Source organism: Hyla sarda, chromosome 11 (genome assembly GCF_029499605.1).
Source record: "Hyla sarda isolate aHylSar1 chromosome 11, aHylSar1.hap1, whole genome shotgun sequence".
Lineage (NCBI taxonomy): Eukaryota > Metazoa > Chordata > Amphibia > Anura > Hylidae > Hyla > Hyla sarda.
The window spans coordinates 45,563,688-45,586,719 of NC_079199.1; the positions used below are offsets into that span (position 1 = coordinate 45,563,688).

General features: G+C 41.7%; 1 protein-coding gene and 1 long non-coding RNA gene across 10 annotated transcripts in view; one reads left to right on the top strand and one right to left on the bottom strand.

Moving 5' to 3' along the window:
- LOC130295649 (uncharacterized) overlaps positions 1–906 on the bottom strand; it is a 47,782-nt gene extending 46,876 nt beyond the window's left edge. For 2 of the 3 annotated variants that reach the window (XR_008848947.1, XR_008848945.1), the window contains exon 1: positions 793–900. This is a non-coding gene — a long non-coding RNA (uncharacterized LOC130295649). Of the gene's footprint in view, positions 1–792 lie in introns of all 3 variants that reach the window. The other variant, XR_008848946.1, reaches the window with a different exon arrangement.
- The window catches only part of SYNE2 (spectrin repeat containing nuclear envelope protein 2), a 355,793-nt gene that overhangs the window by 162,831 nt on the left and 169,930 nt on the right, over positions 1–23,032 (top strand). For 6 of the 7 annotated variants that reach the window (XM_056546593.1, XM_056546588.1, XM_056546590.1 and 3 more), the window contains 7 exons: positions 1,982–2,120; positions 5,941–6,162; positions 11,714–11,860; positions 12,774–12,985; positions 13,224–15,297; positions 19,269–19,591; positions 21,096–21,240. In XM_056546593.1, coding sequence (XP_056402568.1) covers positions 1,982–2,120; positions 5,941–6,162; positions 11,714–11,860; positions 12,774–12,985; positions 13,224–15,297; positions 19,269–19,591; positions 21,096–21,240 — 3,262 coding nt within the window. The remainder of the gene's footprint in view (positions 1–1,981; positions 2,121–5,940; positions 6,163–11,713; positions 11,861–12,773; positions 12,986–13,223; positions 15,298–19,268; positions 19,592–21,095; positions 21,241–23,032) is intronic. The other variant, XM_056546589.1, reaches the window with a different exon arrangement.

Consider the following 23,032-nt stretch of genomic DNA (forward strand, 5'->3'; position numbering starts at 1 on the left):
TACATTGCCCCATAGATCATTATGCCCGCTTACATTGCCCACTTAGATTGCAGCCATAGATTATGCTCCCTTAGATTGCAGCCATAGATGATGCCCCCTTAGATTGCCACCATAGAATATAAAAATAAAAAACACCACTCACCTCTCCTTCGTTCCCCCGCAGCTCCTGAAGTTTATCTTCTGTCTCAGCCTCCTGTGTCGACAGCATCATTAGGAGCCACTGCCACACAGGAAGCCCAGGCTAGAGTGACAGGACGGAGCCTCTGGCTCCTTCCTGTCATGTGAGCCGGCGCCATGGCGCACGTTCAACACTGTGTGCGTCTTAAAGGGAATTTGTGACAGGTGTCCCGGATCCCCTGGCGGCCTCCCCTTCACCTGCGGGCCCTGTCACAGGGGGGTGCGACGGGGCCCACAGTTGAAGGGTCAGGTTAGCCCACTGCAGGGATCGTGCCACCACAGTTCCTAGCATGGGAGTTACAGGGCTCCGGGCCCCCCTAGCTGTACCCCCCTGATGGTGGCCCTGCCTATTTGATGGAGCTTGAAACTGCTCTATGTATATAAAGTAACAAAAAGAAAAGGAGACTGAGGTATCACATACAGTAAAATACACTATAGTGTAAAGGGACAGGAGTTATGTCACTGATCTATTTCTGCACTTGTTGGGACTTATAGTTGATTGTGCTGTATCTGACTGACTTGACTTGTATGCAGCCCACGCTAGACTTTAGTGACTGGAGCTTGACTAACTTGCTGGACTTGACTTGTATTAAATTCCCTGGACTCAGTGCTTACCGCCATGCTTTGACTTTCACCTGGGTAGTGGGGTTAACTGAGGCGTGGTTGCTGGACTAGGCCTCAGGCCTCCTTCAGAATCACCTCACAGACAGACTTCACTCCTCACCAAACTGTACCACAGCAAGAGAGAGAGAACTGAACTCTGACCTCACTATATATGGGAGCAATTTAGAGAGGTCCCATTGGCCAGATAAGTCACCTGGTTCACCTTTGCACACTCCCCTAGCAACAATGTTCATAGCAACAGGATTCTTAAAGTAACAAGTGCATAGAAAAATACTCATACATTAACCATTATATAACACTGCATTATACTGTGCATTATAGAGAGTTCTGAGGAGAGGGGGCCCAAGACGGACATTGAAGCAGCATTTGCCACACAGGATGGGCAGGAGTACAGAAGAACATGTGATTCTGTACTGGGTCACCACACAAGAGCCTCTGTTTTATTATTTATCTGTGCTGCACTATATAAACAAAAAGAAAACATTTCCTAGACTGCCTTGTTGTAACAGTCATGGCTTATGTTATAAACAGAAATTGTGACTCTGGTGTGAACAGAGCCTAACTGAAATAGTCTGGACACTTCTTAACCAGGGCCAAGACCAGCATCGGCCCATTCTAAGGATTTTTCCTTGTCCAACAGCTAAACCCCATGGACATAACTTTAGCCATAGCAACTGCTATGGGTCCCAGAGACAGAGGAGGCCCAACCAGGCACAACACGATTGTATCTTCTTGTAAAGAATAATAAATTGGTGGTTTTATGCATGCTTTCCTCTGGATCAACACTGGATCATAGGCTGAACTGGATATACATGAATTATTTTAGCCTTTTAAATTACGTTACGATGTAAGCACTACCATGTGGGCACTCTTATATATGGCACTATATGTCCATATCTTTTATTATTGCTACTGTGCTACAGTTATCTGTCAACGGGGCCATGGGGCCCTATGAATTTAAATGATGCCCCTGTCCCCACCAGCTACACATTTTAAATTGAAATGCTGCAGTCCAAATTGAGATTGAGGATGTGGCCATTGGGAAGCATAGTCACAGATGGTCTATTGTGCGTGACAAGCATAAAGTTTGCTTACCCAGAATTCCATCTGCCTCCTGTACCTAATGCTGACAAACAAATTTATACGCTATTTTGATAATTTACGCGCTATTTCTCTGTAGACAACTGGAGACCTCTGTAAACGATTTGCCAGTCAGCGACAATGACTCCCATTACACCTCAGGTCTGATAACCACAGTGGAGGAAAGACTAAGAGGAGCTCAAGCACTTCCAGATGGCGGGGAAAAGACTGAGGTTCAGGTAAGGATCTTGCTTGTGTCGCCTTTAAATTCCTGCCTGCATATGCCAATTCCAGTGCCAGGCTATAATTAGTAGCAGTTATATGTTTAAAGTTGACCTTTACTTTCTATTTGGCATCTTTCAATTTTCATCTAATATTGTGGTGAAAAATCTGCAGGTTCCTTAAACTCTTTACTTTTCATAAATGTCAAAAAAGATTTCAACTTTGTCACGTTTGCAAACTTTCATAGCTCACATTTAAATGCTGCATGTGAATGAGCGGTTGTGCTTTATTGTTGTTTAATTGTTGTTTTGTATGTTATTTTTTGCATTTTACTCCTTTGCTTTGTAAACTGATATAGCTAATTAAATGAATGAATGAATGAAACGCGTTTCCAAATATCCAATATACCGTATTTATCGGCGTATAACATGCACTTTTTAGGCTAAAATTTTTTGCCTAAAGTCTATGTGCGTGTTATACGCCGATACACTCCCAGGAAAGGCAGGGGGAGAGAGGCCGTCGCTGCTCGCTTCTCTCCCCCTGCCTTCCCTGGGGTCTAGAGCCCTGCTGCCGGCCCTTCTCACCCCCTGGCTATCGGCGCCGCTGCCCGTTCTGTCCCCCTGACTATCGGTGCCGGCGCCCCATTACCGGCACCGATAGCCAGGGGGAGAGAAGCGGCGCCGACAGCCAGGGGGAGAGAAGGGGCAGCGGCACCCATTGCCGGCGCCGCTGCCCCGTTGCCTCCCCCATCCCCGGTGGCATAATTACCTGGTTCGGGTCCGCGCTGCTGCAGGCCTCCGGTGTGCGTCCCCTTCGTCGTTGCTATGCACGGCGCGGCGCACTGATGTCATGCGCTGCGCCGTGCAGCGCATAGCAACGACGCCGGGGACGCACGCCGGAGGCCTGCAGCAGCGCTCTAGACCCCAGGAAAGGCAGGGGGAGAGAAGCGGGAAGCGACGGCCTCTCTCCCCCTGCCTTTCCTGGGGGTGTATTGGGGTATACACGCGCGCACACGCACCCTCATTTTACCATGGATATTTGGGTAAAAAACTTTTTTTACCCAAATATCCTTGGTAAAATGAGGGTGCGTGTTATAGGCCGGTGCGTGGTATACCCCGATAAATACGGTAGTCGTATGTAGTAAAACCAGCTCACCCCTCAAATGCCGCCAGCCGCGTCACGGATTCAGCCTGGACAATGCTGGTAAATAACGTATTGAAAAACAAGGAATATCCAGCGCAACAGAAGCTCGAATGAATAGGTTTATTATCAATACAGCAACATACAGGAAGGAAGACTGCTGTATGTTGCTGCATTGATAATAAACCTATGCATTCGAGCTTCTTCTCGCTGGATATTCCTTGTTTTTCAATACGAAATATCCAATATGGACTATAAATTAAAAAAAAAAATTTTAAATCAACTGGTGCCAGAAAGCTAAACCGATTTGTAAATTACTTGCTGACCTCTGCTGTCCATTTTAGGAACTGTCCAGAGCAGCATATGTTTGCTATGGGGATTTTCTCCTGCTCTGGACAGTTCCTAAAATGGACAGCAGAGGTCAGCAGAGAGCACTGTGGTCGTGACATCAGAGAAATCCAAAAAGAAAAGCATTTCCTTTGTAGTATATACCCCATGAAAAGTACTGGAAGGCTTAAGATTTTTTAATAGAATAATTTACACATCTGTTAACCTTTCTGGCACCAGTTGATTTAAAAAAAAAATTTCCACGGGAGTACCCCTTTAATGTCAGCCCATGAATCACCATGTTGATGGGTCTTAAGGGGTAAAATCTCTCATTCAATAAAGCATTAAAAATCATGTGAACTCATATGGGCCATGCAATGCTCCACTGGAAAAAATATGCTAAGTAGCTGTCCTCTAAAAGACAGACAGCTTGCTCTCTGGTGCCACCTACTGGGGTTAGCATTCCTGCAAGTTAATGTTTGGCCCTTTTTTAAAAGCCTTTAAACATGACTGGGGATTATTATGCTAGCCAGAATCTCCTAGATTGAATAGTTACCCATCTATAGACAGCTGCTTTTGGGTTCTAGCCCCTTCTCAGTACAGAGCAGGGTGAAGGCTGGCTAGCAAAGATGACTTATTGTCCAGTCGTGTTTCAATGCTCTTAAAAGGAATAGACAATGACTTGCATGGGCCAGACACTTACTGGAAATGCCCATGAGATACCTATAGATTTACATTGTGGGCCTTGACAGCTGAGACCCCTAAGCAGGTTTCTATCCTATCCTAACAGTAGAAATGGTAAGGCATGAAGAACACAAAGATCCTCTACCATATACAAAAACATAGGTTTTATATATACTTACCAACTTTTAAAAAGTGACATTACATCAAGGTATTTCTAAAAAGCAATGTATTAATCCCTTCCCCCAATATGACTGTATAAAATGTTTAATGTATGCTCTACCTGTTTGTAAAGACCATACCCCAACTTAAGGCATTTAAATCAAACATAGTGCACATGACCCCCTTCTAAAGCAAGAGCTTGCTGGCAGCTCTCCCAGATGTTCCCAAGGTCTTCTTTTTTTCCCCAGGAGACTCTTAGACTGCGGTCAAATGTGTTTATTTCATTACTCGGAGGACATTTGTGCTTTCTTTTATGAATGGTGGGTGTCTGAAACAATGTGCTTTTTATTAACATGTTGTTGTTAACCCCTTAAGGACCTGGGGTTTTTCCGTTTTTGCATTTTCGTTTTTCCCTCCTTACCTTTAAAAAATCATAACTCTTTCAATTTTGCACCTAAAAATTCCATCAATTCTACTTTGTAATGACGTCAGTCATTTTACCCCAAAATCTATGGCGAAACGGATTTAAAATCAATGTGAGACAAAATTGGGGAAAAAAACACCATTTTGTAAATTTTGGGGGCTTCCGTTTCTACACAGTACATTTTTTGGTAAAAATGACACCTTATCTTTATTCTGTAGGTCCATACGATTAAAATGATACCCTACTTATATAGGTTGGATTTTGTCGCACTTCTGGAAAAAATCATAACTACATGCAGCAAAATTTATACATTTAAAATTGTCATCTTCTAACCCCTATAACTTTTTTACTTTTCCGCATATGGGGCGGTATGAGGGCTCATTGAGGGCGGTACCATTTTTGTTGTGATCTGACTTTTTGATCGCTTTTTATTCATTTTTTCATGATATAAAAAGTGACCAAAAATACACAATTTTGGACTTTGGAATTTTTTTTTGCGCGTACGCCATTGACCGATTAATTAATGATATATTTTTATAATTCGGACATTTCCGCACGCGGCGATACGACATATGTTTATTTTTATTTACACAGTTTTTTTTTTTTTAAATGGGAAAAGGGGGCTGATTCAAACTTTTTATTAGGTAAGGGGTTAAATGATCTTTATTCACTTTTTTTTTGCAATGTTATAGCTCCCATAGGGACCTATAACACTGCACACACTGATCTTTTACATCGTTCAATGGTTTCTCATAGGAAACCATTGATCGATGATTCTGCCGTTTGACTGCTCATGCCTGGATCTCAGGCACTGAGCAGTCATTCGGCGATCGGACACCAGGAGGCAGGCAAGGGACCCACCTGCTGTGTCTCAGCTGTTCGGGATGCCACGGCGATCCCAAACAGCCCCCTGAGCTAGCCGGCAACGTTTTAGTTTCACTTTAGACGCGGCAATCAACTTTGAACTAAAGGTTTAATAGCCTTGGCCCTGTGTTATAGAAGGGGGGGCGGACTCATGACGTACCGGTACATCATGGGCCTGTAATGGGCTAAATTTGTTTGTAGATTCATATCTCATTCTGTTATTTCTATTCACCAAACAGGATAGTGAATTGGTCAGTGATCAGCAAACCTTAGCTTCGGATATTCCACTATCACAGCCTGATGAATTACAGACAGAATGTGAAATATTATTAAAGGAGTTTCAGCCTCATATTACAGCTTACCAGCAGGAGGCGCTAGAGATTTTCTCAAATATTTCATTTATTTCGGGAGAGGAGCTCATGCGAGAAAAATCCTTGGAGAAGCTTGCCTGCAAATTTAAGGTAATTCAGATATATACTACAGAGTTAAATGTAAATGTGCAGACATGCTACAGTGGATCAGTGTACCAGGCAAAGATCTTTAATTGTGTAATAGGCTGGTTTTTACTCTAGTGTAGCCCAGTACTAATGAACTAAAGGTACATTTCTGCACCCATGTTATGACCATAAGTCCAGGACTGACTGTGGGACTGATACCCTGAACTGACAGCTGTTAGTATGAAACAGGTCCCAACACACATAAAAATGTATTTGATCATCCCCTCGTTACCCCTCCCCCTAGAGAATCCATATATGCTGAAAGAAGGTGAAGACTTCTTGGGTATATAGAGAACATGTTATTTCTTGAACTGTTATCTTGTTATATAAATAATATATTAATTTGTTATAATATAATTTAACTGTGTGTGTATGTATGTATGTATATATATATATATATATATATATATATATATATATATATATATACATATATATACACATCCCTCCTTCTATCTTTAACTCATATGCTGCCAAAGATGTGACTAAGTAAGTAGTGTTACTGGAGGCACCATCATTTTGCTTAATATACCATAACGCATGTCTTTTCACTACAACCTTAATAATTTCACTCATTTTTCAAATAATTTCCAGTCAATTTTAGATAGATTTGTGTTAAAAAATTGTGAAACTTGTGTTAAAAAAATAGCTATCAGGAAATCTGAAAACGAAAGGCAACCGCACTCCCATATGTTGCAAAAAAAAAAATCTGATGAGAAGGATTTATCAAAACCTGTGGCAATGAAAAGTTGACCAGTTGACCATAGCAACCAATTAGATTACTTCTTTCATTTTTCAGAGCCTTTTTTAACCCCTTAAGGACTCGGGGTTTTTCCGTTTTTGCATTTTCGTTTTTTCCTCAGTACCTTTAAAAAATCATAACTCTTTAAATTTTTCACCTAAAAATCCATATGATGGCTTATTTTTTGCGCAACCAATTCTACTATGTAATGACATCAGTCATTTTACCCAAAAATCTACAGCGAAACGGAAAAAAAAATCAATGTGAGACAAAATTGGAAAAAAAAACGCCATTTTGTAACTTTTGGGGGCTTCCGTTTCTTCACAGTACATTCTTCGGTAAAAATGATGCCTTCTTTTTATTCTGTAGGTCCATATGGTTAAAATGACACCCTACTTATGTAGGTTTGATTTTGTCGTACTTCTGTAAAAAATCTAAACTACACGCAGGAAAATTTATACGTTTAAAATTGTCATCTTCTGAGCCTATAACTTTTTTATTTTTCCGCGTATGGGGCGGTATGAGGGCTCATTTTTTGCACCGTGATCTGAAGTTTTTTTTTTTTTTTTTTTAAATCAGATAATTTTTATTAAAGATTTTACAAACATTTTAAGTCAACATACAGACAATAAACACCAACCTCCCACCCACTCACCCCACAAAGAAACAATCCGTCTCTACCCCTATACAACTCATAACGCACGTTCAGTAAGCCAAAGTTTCATTAACTTTCAGACCCAACAATCTGTCTCTCTCACACCACTCTCTCAGAACTGCTACAAACGGCCTCTACATGCCAACATTCCAGTAAATCCACAAAGAGAGGGCACAGAGAAGAACGCAAGAAGTAGAAAGAAAAGAGCCATACTCACAGAACTCCGTCAGGCAAACCAGCACCACACTCCAAAGACAGGTTTAAAATGGACAGTCATCTAGAAATCAGTCGGCGGGGGGTCAAAATGGTTCACCCAGGATCCCCAGATACCATCAAATTTCCTAATAACTTTCCGCTTAACATATATACCTTTCTCCAAGCGCACCATCTGCGCTATTCTTGTAACAAGATCAGCTACTCCCGGAGGAGACGGTCTGATCCAGAACTGCGCAATAAGTTTCCTGGCCTGATATAGCACACGTAAAATTCCCACTTCTCTCAAGGAGGGTTCCTGATCACAGCCTATAAGGCCAAGAAGACACACCTTAGGAGCTGCACTCAATGTCACCCCATAAATGGTTTCGATAAGTCGTATCACATCATTCCAATATGCATGTAAGACAGGGCAAGTCCACATCATATGCAACAGGTGAGCCTCCAACTCACCACACCTGGGGCAGGAAGAGTCAGGCCGAACACCAATGTTATGTAGGAATAGTGGGGTTTTATACACTCTATGCAAAAATAATAATTGTGATAGCCTATTAGATTCCGATAAAGACAGAGATGGGGTAAGAGAGAGCACTATAGCCCATTCCTCATCACTCAACCCGCCAAGGTCCCTCTCCCATTTTGCACGAACCGTCAAGGGGAAACTCTCATGGCAGAAACTTAACAACTCACTGTATAGCCAAGATATCATACCAGCAGATTCCCGTTTTGTAACCACGGATTCTAGGACCCTGTTAGACTGTACCTCTATCAGCCGTAGCCTATTCTGAGTGTCATACACATGACTGAGCTGCAGGTATCTGTAAAATGAGGAGTGCGGTAAAACAAACTCCTCCTGCAAATCCTGAAAAGATCTTACAACCCCCTGTACAGCTAGCTGCCCCAGTTCACACAATCCCCTCCTCTCCCAATAACCAGCATCTGTGAAGGAGGAAAAAACTGGCAAGCCTGGGTTACGCCACAGCGGTGTATGCGATATATAACTCGTGATACCTAGTAACTTGCGCGCATGGCCCCAGAGCTTACAGAGGAGCAGGGTAGTGGGAGAGGAGTCCGGAGGTCTGGTCAGGGCTCCAATTTCAAGAATGTGTAGCGGCACCCTCCCCCCATGTTTAGCCATAAATAAACGACCCGTAGGCCCCAATAAAGATTTATCCGCCCACCCTCTCAACTGATGAAGTTGCGAGGCAAGATAGTACAGGCAGGGATTAGGCAGCGCCAACCCACCTGAAGATTTAGCCCTTTGCAATGTTTCAATATTAATCCGTGCAGTCCCCCCCCCCCCCCATACTAATTGTCTAAAAAGTCGCTGTATTCTGTGAAAGTAAATCTTTGCTATCCACACTGGGGAGTTCTGCAGCACATATAGCAACTGCGGCATAAGGACCATTTTTGTTACATTAGCCCGGCCAACCACCGAAATCGGCAATTTACACCAGACAGCTACCTTTTGTGAACTCTTGTCCAGCAAGGGTGTCAGGTTCCGGGATAGAAAATCATGCAAAAATGGTGTGATGTTGATCCCTAAGTATTTAAATTCCTTAACCACCTGTATATGTGATATGGCTATCTGAGGAATATCAGGCAGGGTATCTAAGGCATCAGGACCGACTTGTCCCAATTAATTAGTAGGCCAGAGTAAGCACCAAACTCCGAGATAATAGACATAGCAGGAGACAGGGAACGAGCAGTATCACCCAGGAATAACAACATGTCATCTGCGTAAAGCGCCACCCTCTCGTCCATGCAGCCGTATCGAAACCCAATTAGATCAGGGGAGGCCCGCAGGATACATGCCAGTGGCTCTATAGCCAATGCAAAGAGCAAAGGCGACAGGGGACACCCCTGTCGCGTGCCCCTCTGTAGGTCAAATGAAGGGGACAACCGACCATTGACCCGGAGGCGGGCAGTCGGACGTTGGTAGAGTAGTTTAACATAAGTAAGGAATCTAGGTCCAAACCCCATAGCCTCCATAACTCTCCACAGATAGTTCCATTCGACGCTATCAAATGCTTTGGCAGCGTCCAATGAAAAAATCGATCTTGCTCCCGCGCCCTCCTGAGACATCTGCAAGTTAAGGTACACTCTCCTAATCTTGTCAACCGTGGACTTACCCGGCATAAAGCCTGTCTGATCACCATGGACCAGAGAAAGCACCACCCCAGCAAGTCTGTTAGCGAGTACCCGGGCCAGCAGCTTCACATCAGCACACAACAATGAGATCGGTCTATAAGAACCCGCAGATAGGGGGTCCTTTCCAGGTTTAGGTAATAGTACTACAGTGGCCTCCAACATGGACCGGGGCAACGAGCCATCTAAAGCCGCCGACCCGACCACTCGCAACAACTGGGGGAGGAGTATCCCGGAGAATTTTTTTATACACCTCACTCGGAAGGCCATCTGGACCTGGGGCTTTTTCATTGGCAGCATCTTTCAAAGCAAATTCCAGTTCCTCCAGAGAGACCGGCGAGTCCAGCGAGTCCCTCTGCTCCGGAGAAAGGGAAGGTAACGATGCCCTACTCACATAGTCCGCCAAGGCCTCCCCAGTACAAGAGACCTTGGTAGAGTACGCATCCTTGTAAAAATCTACCATCACACCCAAGATATCCTCATCCGCCACAACTTCCCTTCCCCGGCTATCTCTCAAACAACCAATGTACGTAACTCTCTGTTGGGCCCTAGCTATGGAGGCCAAAAATGTACCCGTACTTTCACCACACTCAAAGTAGCGCTGCTTAGTGAAAAACCTCTTGTGTTCCGCAGCATCCTCTAAATATTTAGTATATGCTCCTTGCGCCCTGAGCCACACTTCCTTCAACCTAGAGGTAGGGTTCAGAACAAAATCAGCCTCAGCTTCCGTAACAGACAATCTTGATCTGAAGTTTTTAGCGGTACCATTTTTGCAATGATAGGACTTATTGATCTTTTTATTCATTTTTTCATGGTATAAAAAGTGACCAAAAATACACTATTTTGGACTTAGGAATTTTTTTGTGCGTACGCCATTGACCGTGCGGTTTAATTAACAATATATTTTTGTAATTTGGACATTTCCGCACGTGGCGATACCACATATGTATATTTTTATTTTTATTTACACAGTTTTTTTTTATGGGAAAAGGGGGGGGGTTCAAACTTTTAATAGGGGAGGGGTTAAATGATCTTTATTCACTTTTTTTTTTGCAGTGTTATAGCTCCCACAGGGACCTATAACACTGCACACACTGATCTTTTACATTGATCACTGGTTTCTCATAAGAAACCAGTGATCGATGATTCTGCCGCTTGACTGCTCATGCCTGGATCTCAGGCACTGAGCAGTCATTCGGTGATTGGACAGCGAGGAGGCAGGTAGGGACCCTCCAGCATGGTTTCACTTTAATTTTAGCCGCGTGGTTAAACTTTGAACGCCGCATCTAAAGGGTTAATATTGCGCGGCACCGCGATCAATGCTGCGCGCTATTAGCCACGGGTCCCAGCCATTGTTAGAGGCCGGGCCTGACCCGCTATGACGCGGGGCCATGCCGTGGCCCCGCGTTATAGATCGGGAGCGGACTCAGGACGTACAGGTACGCCCTGGGTCCTTAACAGGTTAAAAATATATAATATATATTATGTAATTTGATTGGTTGCTATGGGCAACTGGTCAACTTTTCCTTTGCACAGGTTTTGATAAATTTCCCCATATATGGATACCTTCTCTTTTTTGAGTTTTTTTTTGAGTGTTGGGGAAATTATTTGATTGATGCAACTTTTTTCTCAAAGTTTTCCTAAAAGTTTGCTATTTCATGTCATACATTCCATCACCAAGCATTATTTTTTTGGAATGGTACAATCCAATGTGTTTGCAGTTTTTATTCCAGTAAAAATGTTATTGTCCTGTTTAGCAGCTTGGTTATGCTACAGAAGATGCGAAGAATAAGAGCCCAAAGGAGTTTTACTTGAAAGACCTGAAGAGGAAAGTCAAAAAGCTTTCAAATGAACCTACCAAATTCAGTTTGATGGAATTGGAACAAGAGATTAAAGAAATAGAGGTAAAATGGGGCAACAACAAGGGTAAATCTGGTCTATATATTAAATTTATGCTGGCTGAACCTGACAGGACTTTCAGGAAATTCAGCAGGACTGTCCGACCATCTAATGTAAATAGTGGCCTCATGACTCTTCCCTAAGACTGATGTAAGGGAAGAGACGGATTGGGCAGTTGGATGACATTATGCCTAACACTTTTGTTCTCAGGGAAGATAAGCCACCGCCATGGAAGCCTAGCAGCAGCTTACTTCCCCACCCAATTCAGAACACATGCCTTATAGTAGGCCCTTTAAACATGTGCCGATATACAAGATTGGCGCTCATTTACAGCATGCATTGGGCCACGCTGGACCTTACAAACTTACATGTCAAAAATGTCAAACTTACATGTCTTCATGTCAAAAACGTGTCAAAATGTATGTTTATTTGTCGAATCTATTTCCTATATGTAGTGTAGGGGTTGTGTAATTTTATATTGATCGTCAAGTGTCAGGAAAGCTACAAACACAGAACGTGAGAGCTGGGGAAAATATAGCGCATGTGCTCTTCAGACAGAGTGCTGCGATCACGTGATGTGGGACTCCGCGTCACTAGGACATTTTGTTGAATCTAATGCATATGCATAGTGGAGGGGCGGGCTTATGAGCCTTCCTACGGGAGCTAGAGGCGGCCAACCATTGGGGGAGACGCCTTCAGTGCGCTTATTCTTATTAGAAATCCCAGAACTTCCGAACAAGATATCTCGGCGGCCAATTGGCGAAAATAAGTAAGTGACCACTTGTTTGAATCCTGTTCACCCACACTATAACCCAGTCTATTGGGTTTAGTGTGGGTGAACAAGCTGACAGTTTTCCTTTGACTAAGATTATATATTATTTTATTATTATTATATATTTATAATTTTTTCCATTACAGAACCTTTGTAATGACTTCTCAAAACTACAAAATAAGGATGTCCGAAGTTCTGAGATCTTACCACCAGACCACAAAGGTCTCCTGAAGAAGCTAAAAGTGTTAAAAACTGAAAAGCAAGAACTGCATCAAGAATTTATGAACTTCCAGAATGCCCTAAGTGCAGCCAGACTGTCAGTCCAAATGTTGACTAAAGAGAAAGAAAATCTCAAAATGTAAGAGCAAAAATCTGAATTTATTCAAATGTTATTTTATTAGGTGTTTTCCTGTGTATTGCAGTGGCTGATAAATTAGAAAACCCATTGTCATGCACAAAATTAGGGAATTCTGATAAAGGAGGGTCTCATATTCAGGATCCTCATCAGCCAGAGTGAACACATATATATATTTATCTTTTATTAACACCTTTATATTTTAGTGCTTTATTTGACTCCAGTCATCTTTCTATTCCAGTTCACCTACTGAAAGTCATCAAAGTCATCTGGATAAATTGAAGCATTTCCTTGATAAGCTAGTGCACGAAAAAGAAACTTTAAGCATTTTAAAAGCTCAGCAGTCAAACATTACGAGGTTCAGGAACTTATCAAAAGTCAAGGAGGAAATAGATATAGATATCAGACAACTTGAAGCATTTTGGGAACAAATAGAACTCAGCATACATAGAGAGCATGATCGAGTCTTAAAAGAAGCTGAGGAACTTCAATTTCTTCAACAGAAAGTTGACCACCTGCAAATTATCATTCAAATCCAGCAAGAATTGCTTGATCAACCAACACCTTCTCCGGAAGACATAGTGAAAACATCTTTACTTCTCTCTGCTGATGTAATTTCTATCAAACATTTGTTCTCCTATTTAAAGAATGCGTGTGACTTGCAGAGCAAAAGATCTTGGGGGGCCAATGAACGCCAGACTCTGGAACTCTCACTGGATAACCTGCAAAGTTCTTTGGAAAGTTTTGAGGAACGAGTGAAGGACCGACAGGTGACTCGGTGTCAGACACCAGATGCCTTGATAAATCAATACCTGTTTCTGAAGCCTTTACTTGACTCACACATATGGATCAAAAAATTACAAAATAATATTGCGCTCGATCAGGCTATTGCCCTTCTACCAAGTGACGTAGAGCAGCAGATCACAAGTACTAAAAAAGTGCACAAAGAAATTTTAGACAGACAGTCTACTGTCAACTCTGTTATTGAGGAGTCAAAACACATATCACAAGGGATCGATCCAGCAGCATTCAGAGATATTTGCTCTTTTTTCCAACAATTGCAGGAATTATATGAGGAACAGATCATACAATCAGTTGACCGATTACAGAAGCTCGAATCTGGGCTGGAGAAGAGGAAAGCACTTTTTTCAGAAATTGAAAAGCTGAAAGAATTACTGCACTGTCTAGAAAAAGAAGCAACTCCAGTCAAAAGAGGTGTATTTACTGCGGCTGAGTTATGTGAACAGCTAAATTGTCTAAAGGCCAAGACTACAGAGTTGGAAGAAATTGAAGGTCTAGTCTTGACACTTCTCAGGAACAGCCAAAGCTATCATAGGGAACTTAAAATTTCCGAGCAGTTATATTTAAATGACATATTAAGAAGTCTTAAGTCCAAAGCGAGAAGAATTCGGAGATTAGAGGAAAAGATGTTTTTGCGCACTGAAAAATTGCTAAGAATTTGTAACGAGTTTCAAGAAAGAACAACTTCTCTTAGTCGGGAATTGAGCTCACTGCAGCCTATTGAATCTGAGATGCATGATGGGGCTGAAAAGCAAGACGGGGAATGCTTTGAAAAGAAATTTCAAGTTTCCCAAAATGCCATCTCATCATCTCAAGTTCACTTGTCCGAGATATTGAGGTATAAGGACTTGTTTGAAGATAGCGGGCTTTACTGGGATGATTTAACTGTTGATAATTTACAGAACAAATATTTCCCAGTGGATAGAAGTGGTCACTTTGGTCATTATGAACCAGTAAAAGAACGCTATCAAGAACTTGTAGAAGAAGCCAAAGTATTATGTTATTCAGTACAAAGACAAGCTTTAGCCGTCGGAACTCACTTTGACATTATAGAGGCTCAAGTTTTATGTAAAAAAGTTAAAAAAATAAGCATATTAGCCACTGAAGCACTAAGCTTGTTGCTTGGGAAACATGACAGCCAAGATGCTCTCCATTATGAAGAAACTACAATAGGAGCCCTAGCAGAAAATATGGATCGATTACACCAATCTCTCAGTCATTTGATAACTGGTTTTCACACAATGGAAAAAAGTATTCAGTATCGACTGGAACAAACTTTGTGCAATTTAAGGAAAATTCACCAAGGTCTTCAGCAGCCATGTGTTGTTAACTTGGATGGCTATGAGATCCAAGAGCAACTTCTAAGTCTTGAAGCTCTAGATGAAATATGTAAATGTGAATTAAATACTGCAAGAGCCATTTCTGTCCAGGCATCTACAGAGGAGCACCTTAGACAGCTGAATGAAATAGAAGATATTGGAAAACAAAACGAGAACACCATCATCCAGTATATTGTAAGTTGTTCTTGTTAAACATGTTGTGTAGATGTGTGCTTTTTACTACAGATAGTTAAAATAAGACTTGTGTGGGCACCACGTGAAATGGCTCGTTGTGGGTTGCCATCTTTTATGTTTACGTCAATAGTCTAACAAGAAATGTTCCAGCACAAGTATTTTGATCATCATCTTTTATTCCTGACAAGAGTAAAAGCACATCATAATATAGGTACAACAAGGAATAAGGGTGCACACAAGCACTAGATACATTTCTGCTAATGCCAGTTTTTTTTTTGTACTGTACCTGTATTATGACATACTTTTAAAGGAATCTGTCAGCTCTACATGCAGACTCCATTAGAAAGTATATAAGACCAAGGTGCACCTTACCTGGACCTGGTGGTGGTTGCCAAACAAATAAACCTAGCTTGTCTCCACGCTTACCTTAACCTTCCAATCCCTCCTTGACTGATATACCAAGTCCTGTACATTAGTCAAAGTGGGGCTGGTAGGTGAGGGCAAGCTAGGAGGCCTGCCAGGCCAAGGCACTTAAGCAGCTCTGCCTGCCTCCTTGACACTTTAATGAGAAATAAAAAAGCAATTTTATACATTTTGAGAGAGAAAAGAAAAAACAGAGGTGGAGGACAACGCCTCATGTAATTCCGTGTGGGAAACAACCCCAACTTTTCCCTGGGGTGGTAATGTGATCACCTTATGTGAACCTTAGGTTCATGCATATAACCCCTCTGTGTTGGGGTACAAACGTATGATCATGAGCTGCAGCCTGCAAATTCAGAGCCAGTCTCCTCAAGGGGGTCGGAAATCCGTGGAGTATACAGAGGCAGAAAAAATTATTTGTGGTGGCGCTGCTCACCTATGATCGATTCCACAATGAGTCCGTAATTAAAGGGGTATTCCAGGAAAAAACTTTTTTCTTTATATCAACTGGCTCCAGAAAGTTAAACAAATTTGTGAATTACTTCTATTAAAAAATCTTAAATCTTTCAATAATTATCAGCTGCTGAAGTTGAGTTGTTGTTTTCTGTCTGGCAATAGTGCTCTCTGCTGACATCTCTGCTTGTCTCGGGAACTGCACAGAGTAGAAGAAGTTTGCTATGGGGATTTGCTTCTAAACTGGGCTGTTCCCTAGACACGTGTCATCAGAGAGCACTTAAACAGAAAAGAACAACTCAACTTCAGAAGCTCATAAGTACTGAAAGGATGAAGATTTTTTAATGGAAGTAATTTATAAATCTGTTTAACTTTCCGAAGCCAGTTGATATATATAAAAAAAAAGTTTTTTCTTGGATAACCCCTTTAACCCCTTAAGGACGCAGGACGTAAATGTACGTCCTGGTGAGGTGGTACTTAACGCACCAGGACGTACATTTACGTCCTAAGCATAACCGCGGGCATCGGAGCGATGCCCGTGTCATGCGCGGCTGATCCCGGCTGCTGATCGCAGCCAGGGACCCGCCGGCAATGGCCGACGCCCGCGATCTCGCGGGCGTCCGCCATTAACCCCTCAGGTGCCGGGATCAATACAGATCCCGGCATCTGCGGCAGTTCGCGATTAAAATGAACGATCGGATCGCCCGCAGCGCTGCTGCGGGGATCCGATCATTCATAACGCCGCACGGAGGTCCCCTCACCTTCCTCCGTGCGGCTCCCGGCGTCTCCTGCTCTGGTCTGTGATCGAGCAGACCAGAGCAGGAGATGACCGATAATACTGATCTGTTCTATGTCCTATACATAGAACAGATCAGTATTAGCAATCATGGTATTGCTATGAATAGTCCCCTATGGGGACTATTCAAGTGTAAAAAAAAATGTAAAAAAATGTAAAAGTAAAAGTAAAAAAAAAGTGAAAAATCCCCTCCCCCAATAAAAAAGTAAAACGTCCGTTTTTTCCTATTTTACCCCCAAAAAGCGTAAAAAACATTTTTTATAGACATATTTGGTATCGCCGCATGCGTAAATGTCCGAACTATTAAAATAAAATGTTAATGATCCCGTACGGTGAACGGCGTGAACGAAAAAAAATTTTAAAAGTCCAAAATTCCTACTTTTTTAATACATTTTATTAAAAAAAAAATTATAAAAAATGTATTAAAAGTTTTTTATATACAAATGTGGTATCAAAAAAAAGTACAGATCATGGCGCAAAAAATGAGCCCCCATACCGCCGCTTATACGGAAAAATAAAAAAGTTATAGGTCATCAAAATAAAGGGATTATAAACGTACTAATTTGGTTAAAAAGTTTGTGATTTTTTTTAAGCGCAACAATAATATAAAAGTATATAATAATGGGTATCATTTTAATCGTATTGACCCTCAGAATAAAGAACACATGTAATTTTTACCAGAAATTGTACGGCGTGAAAACAAAACCTTCCAAAATTAGCAAAATTGCGTTTTTTGTTTTAATTTCCCCACAAAAATAGTGTTTTTTGGTTGCGCCATACATTTTATGATATAATGAGTGATGTCATTACAAAGGACAACTGGTCGCGCAAAAAACAAGCCCTCATACTAGTCTGTGGATGAAAATATAAAAGAGTTATGATTTTTAGAAGGCGAGGAGGAAAAAATGAAAACGTAAAAATTAAATTGTCTGAGTCCTTAAGGCCAAAATGGGCTGAGTCCTTAAGGGGTTAAGAAGTATCAATTGTATTTTGCAAACCCTTGAAAGAAAAATGCTGAGCAACTCACCCAGTAAGTTGATAGAAGCAGGAGGATTCACTTCACGTCCATTCGGTGAACAAGCAGGGAGGCGGAGGATGGAAACTGGGGAATCAGGTGTCGGGCCACCGCCATATAACACCGTTAGATGCTTCGTCAGGCCCCTGGCATTGGTTTTATACTTATGTGTGCATAAAGTAGAAGCATTTTAGAAATTCAGAGAAACGACTTACTTTGTTTTGTTATGCTGCAAATGAATCTCTTGGAGCAAATGAAAAATATTGCACAGGCTATGATAACCATGAACTTCTCAGCACTGAAGCCAAGCACAGCTGGCGTTCTGAACAGAAATGTTCAGAATGCCAGGGCGCCGCGCTGGAGATCGCGGGGGTCCCAGTGGCCGGACCCCCCCACGATCATACATTTTATCCCCTATCCTTTGGATAGAGGATAAGATGTTTAGGGGATGAGTACCCATTAACTGCAGAGTTGTTGGCCAAAGCTTTTCGCTTCATGCACACAGTCAAATTGTCCCTCCATACACAATCCGAGTTGTATCCAGCTGTAATAGATAAGTATAATGGGCTCTACGGTACATCCATATGACTATTTCATACAAATGTAGACCTCCATACAATGTTGTACTAGAGGCACAGAGTCCCTACACCTCTATTGGGCTGTCACCATACAGGCTCCATGCATATAGTTCTGCCGTTTGCATGAGGCCTTAATACTAATACTTAAAGGGAATCTGTCAGCTCTATATAATGCTCAGAGCGGAGACATAGGCAGATATCTGCTGAGAGAGAAAACAAAGTATACCAGTTTCTTAGCTGATGGCTGTTTGCAAAGTTATAAAATAATGTTTTCCATTTAAACTCAAGAGTAATAGAGGCCGGACTGAGCTGCAACATGCACATCTATTCCCTCCCCCACCTCTCCCTGCTTGGCTTTTGGCACTATGCCGTGTACATCAATCATAAGGGGCATAAAGGGGGCATGCATGATGGAGCTCAGCATGACCTAACATGATTTTATAGCTTTTCAAACAGCCATAGGTATAATTATAATGAGTTGACAGATTCATATTAATATTACCACCAAGTTATGTATGATCTCTGTTCATTTTTCCTGATGTTATTGCTGGCGATGAAATTGCATATGTTTTAGATTCATATTAGGGGCCAACATGCATTAGGCAAAGGGTAAACCACTGATACTTTCATTTTTCCCCTCTAAGTATTTGTATTAATCAATGTATTTAATACAGTATATGCCAACTTAAATTTGGCTTTATTTTACCAGGACACAGTTAAGAAACATTTCAATAGTCTTCAAGCTCTTCATCAAACCATTGCCAAACTAGCAGAACTTTTCAGACAGTATGAAGAAAAATTTAAAGAAAAGCCAATAGATGTTAGTAATCAGGAGGACCATGTAGATCTTCTGAATACCCAGCAAGAAGAAATAAATATCAATATAGCAGAAATCCAGAATCTCATTAAACAGCTAAAATACAGTTGTAATCCACATGATCAAGAGCAACTAGATGGACTGGTGAATCAGATCACTGGCACGAACATGTTATTGATGGAGATGTCCGAAAGAAATCAATCTGCATTAGCCAGGTTAGTATCTTAACCAGGAGTTTGTGTACATGACATTGGGTTTCAATTGGGTCTCTGATTATAAGGAGCACATTCCGTGTTGCCTTACACTTTACAATATGTTGATTCTGATGTGAGAAATTAACCCAAAGATGGGGAGTCATCAGCAGAAGAGACCCAAGTTTATTCTATGCAATGGGGCTTTTCTCGATTTACAATTATTTCTTGTAATTAAAATTGTTCAGTTATAAAGAACATCAAGTTAACCTGCTCTGTCTTAAAAAGCCTTCACTTTCCTTCACTAGGCGGTCCTAAAGTATATGAGGCAACAATAAGTGGGGCTTGTTCTACCTTAGAAGCCACTTGCTGTAACAAAAACCTTCCCCACTGTTCTTTCCAAAGCCAACTAAGACCTGCCAATTGTAGCTAAATATTCCCCATTAGCTCAACTTTGAGAGACCTAGAAGACAGTAAACCCATTTTTGTGTTATATGTAACACCAAAGAAAGAAGCGAAGCGATCACCGTAAGAATTGCAGACAAATCCCCGGGAATTTTGTACTTCATGGGTCTTGTTGATCCAGGTAGGGAGGCAGCAGATGGATCAGGAGGGAGTTCAGATGTCGGGCCACGTACCGTATCACGTCCCTAGGCACTTCGTCAGGCCGCTATAATCGGCCTGACGAAGCGCCTAGTGGCGTGATACGGTCTGTGGCCCGACATCTGAACTCCCCCCGGATCCATCTGCCGCCTCCCTACCTGGATTGACAAGACCCATTAAGTGCTAAATTCCTGGTGATTTGTCTGCAATTCTTACGGTTATCGCTCCGCTTCTTTCTTTCTTTGGTGTTACATATATATTACCTTTGTTTCGGCAAGTAGCGCCGCCCGTCATTGCCATTTGAACACACCTGAACCTATCCACGGGCTGTGAAGTTGGCAATTTTGAGGAAGGATTTACATTTGGTGCCGGCTTTTTGTCTTCTTTGGAGTTTGGTGCCATTTTTGTGTTCCATTTCTACAAAGCCCAGTTAGTTGCATGAGCTCGCAAAGCTTGGTAAATTGAGTGACAGAAAAGTATTAAAACCCATAGCTTTAGTGTCGGCACCAAAATATAGGATCAGGATGCCAACTGTGGGTACCCAGGCCATTAGGACCAGTGGTGTCCTTTTATGTAGAAACAAGCAATGTGCCAAGGTCAACAACACATGACACACAACTGGCTATAATTCAGAGTGTCTGCAACTGTGAAAGCTGGGTAGGGACGGTATATGTCTGCACTACTTAAAACAAATGGGCAGCACTTTTGGTTACTAAATACCCATCCCCCACATTGTAACAGATATCTGCATCGCTGCCTGATCTTTGGTCCCTGTTTTAAACAGAATCTGATTCCAAAATGGCTGCTAATACTCTCATGATAACAGGACAAAATAGGGAGATGATATATTAAAGTAACTTATCATACAGCAGAACAAATTTGTATGAATTTATACTGTTCAACATATTCCATTATTATTTTCTAGTTACCGTGAAAAGTACCTACTGTTCAGATGTAATAAGCAGAAAATGTGCAAGGATCTCGAGGAGCTGGAAACCATTGTCAGAGATTCCTTTTTTCAAAAGCCAGCATCTTACAGAGCTGCTCTGGCCCAATGGGAGAAAGCCAAGGCAAGTTTAATATTACAGTTCATGATAATTCAGCGCTCAGATTATTATATTATTACTATTATTAATATTATTCCCTTTTTTTTGGGGTGGGGGGGGGTTACTTACTGTCAAATCAATATGTATGACATGTCAATGAGGCAGATCCCAAGATGCCCAAGCACTACTGGAGCAATGTCCTTGTTTCTTCCATTTCAATCTATGTTCACACCTTCTATGTATTATCTTTCAGAAGTACACCACAAGATCACCGCAGTGATCCACTAATTCCCTAATTTCCCATATATTAAAACATGTAACTTTATTGATTTATAGTAATCCACACAAAATGAAAGATTAAAAATTCAGAATGTCTCTCTTCCCATGTATACTGATGTTAAATGAGTACTGCTGTACCGCAATTAATTATAATTCTGTATGCACCTGCAGTGTGACATACAGATAGGGAAGGACACCACAAGATTTAAAATCAGTTTACAGCCCCCCTCGACATGTTTCGCCGTTGGACACGGCTTTATCAAGAGGTTGTAGGGCTATTCTTTATGTCACACTGCAGGTGCATACAGAATTATAATTAATTGCGGTACAGCAGTACTCATTTAACATCAGTATACATGGGAAGAGAGACACTCTCTCTTCCCATGTATAATTCTGTGTGAATTACTATAAATCAATAAAGTTACATGTTTTAATATATGGGAAATTAGGGAATTAGTGGATCACTGCGGTGATCTTGTGGGGAATTGTTTGGATTAACCCTCCATATTTTGGTCTTTTATGGATCATCTTTCAGAAGTAAACATTGGGAATATTATCTGATGTATACTTCCAAAGTAAGCCATTATATAAGCATATAAAAGTTACCATAGGGCTTGTGGGATGCCTGTGTGTAGCAATGCACAGCATGGCGGTCAGCTAATTGTAAGGCAGTTGGGACAACCCCTTTGTGGTACAGTGTAAGGAGCTAGTTTCTATAAGGAATCGATATGTGTTAGAGCAGATGTCTGAGCATGAAGGGAGTTGTAGTTTTGCAACATCTTAGGGTCTATTCACATGGCAGAATTTGGGAGGGGCGTGACGATCCTCCGACCCCTGCATTGCCAGTCATCAGGCACGTAGCTCCGTGCACCAGATAACAGGGGTGCTGCAGGAGAGATCGTGGGGGTTTCCAGCGGCAGGACCCCTGTGATCAGACATCTTATCCTCTATCCTTTGGATAGGGGAAAATATGTCTAGGGGCGGAGTACCCCTTTAAAGCATATGCTAAAGAGTAAGGGCTTGTTAGCACACCATATTGAAAAGGTTGAAAATTGTGTTTCAATATCCACATGGAATTTGCATTTGAAATCCATGATCCATGCTAAAAATTGACAAGTCACTTTTTTTCTTAGATGAAAAGTCAGTGAAGTACAGTTTTGTAGCATGGTGTGAAATTTCCTATTTGAAGGTACGTTCACATGTGCGGATTACCTACAGAATTTCTGCAGTGTATTTGCTGCGAAAATTCTGCAGCAGATTTTTCTACCATTGACTTCAATGGGTCAGCAGAAAATCCGCAATAGAGGCAGATTTGCAGATTTTCCTTTGGATCGATTGAAGTCAATGATAGTAAAATCTGCTGTGGATTTTCCACAGCAAATACATTGCAGAAATTCAGCAGGTAATCCACCCCTGTGAACGTACTCTTAGGGTACGTTCACACATACATATTCTTGCTGCAGATCTGCAGCAGATTTCCTGCTGCAAATTTTGCTGACTATTGACTTCAATGGGCAGCAAAATCTGTTAAAGCAGA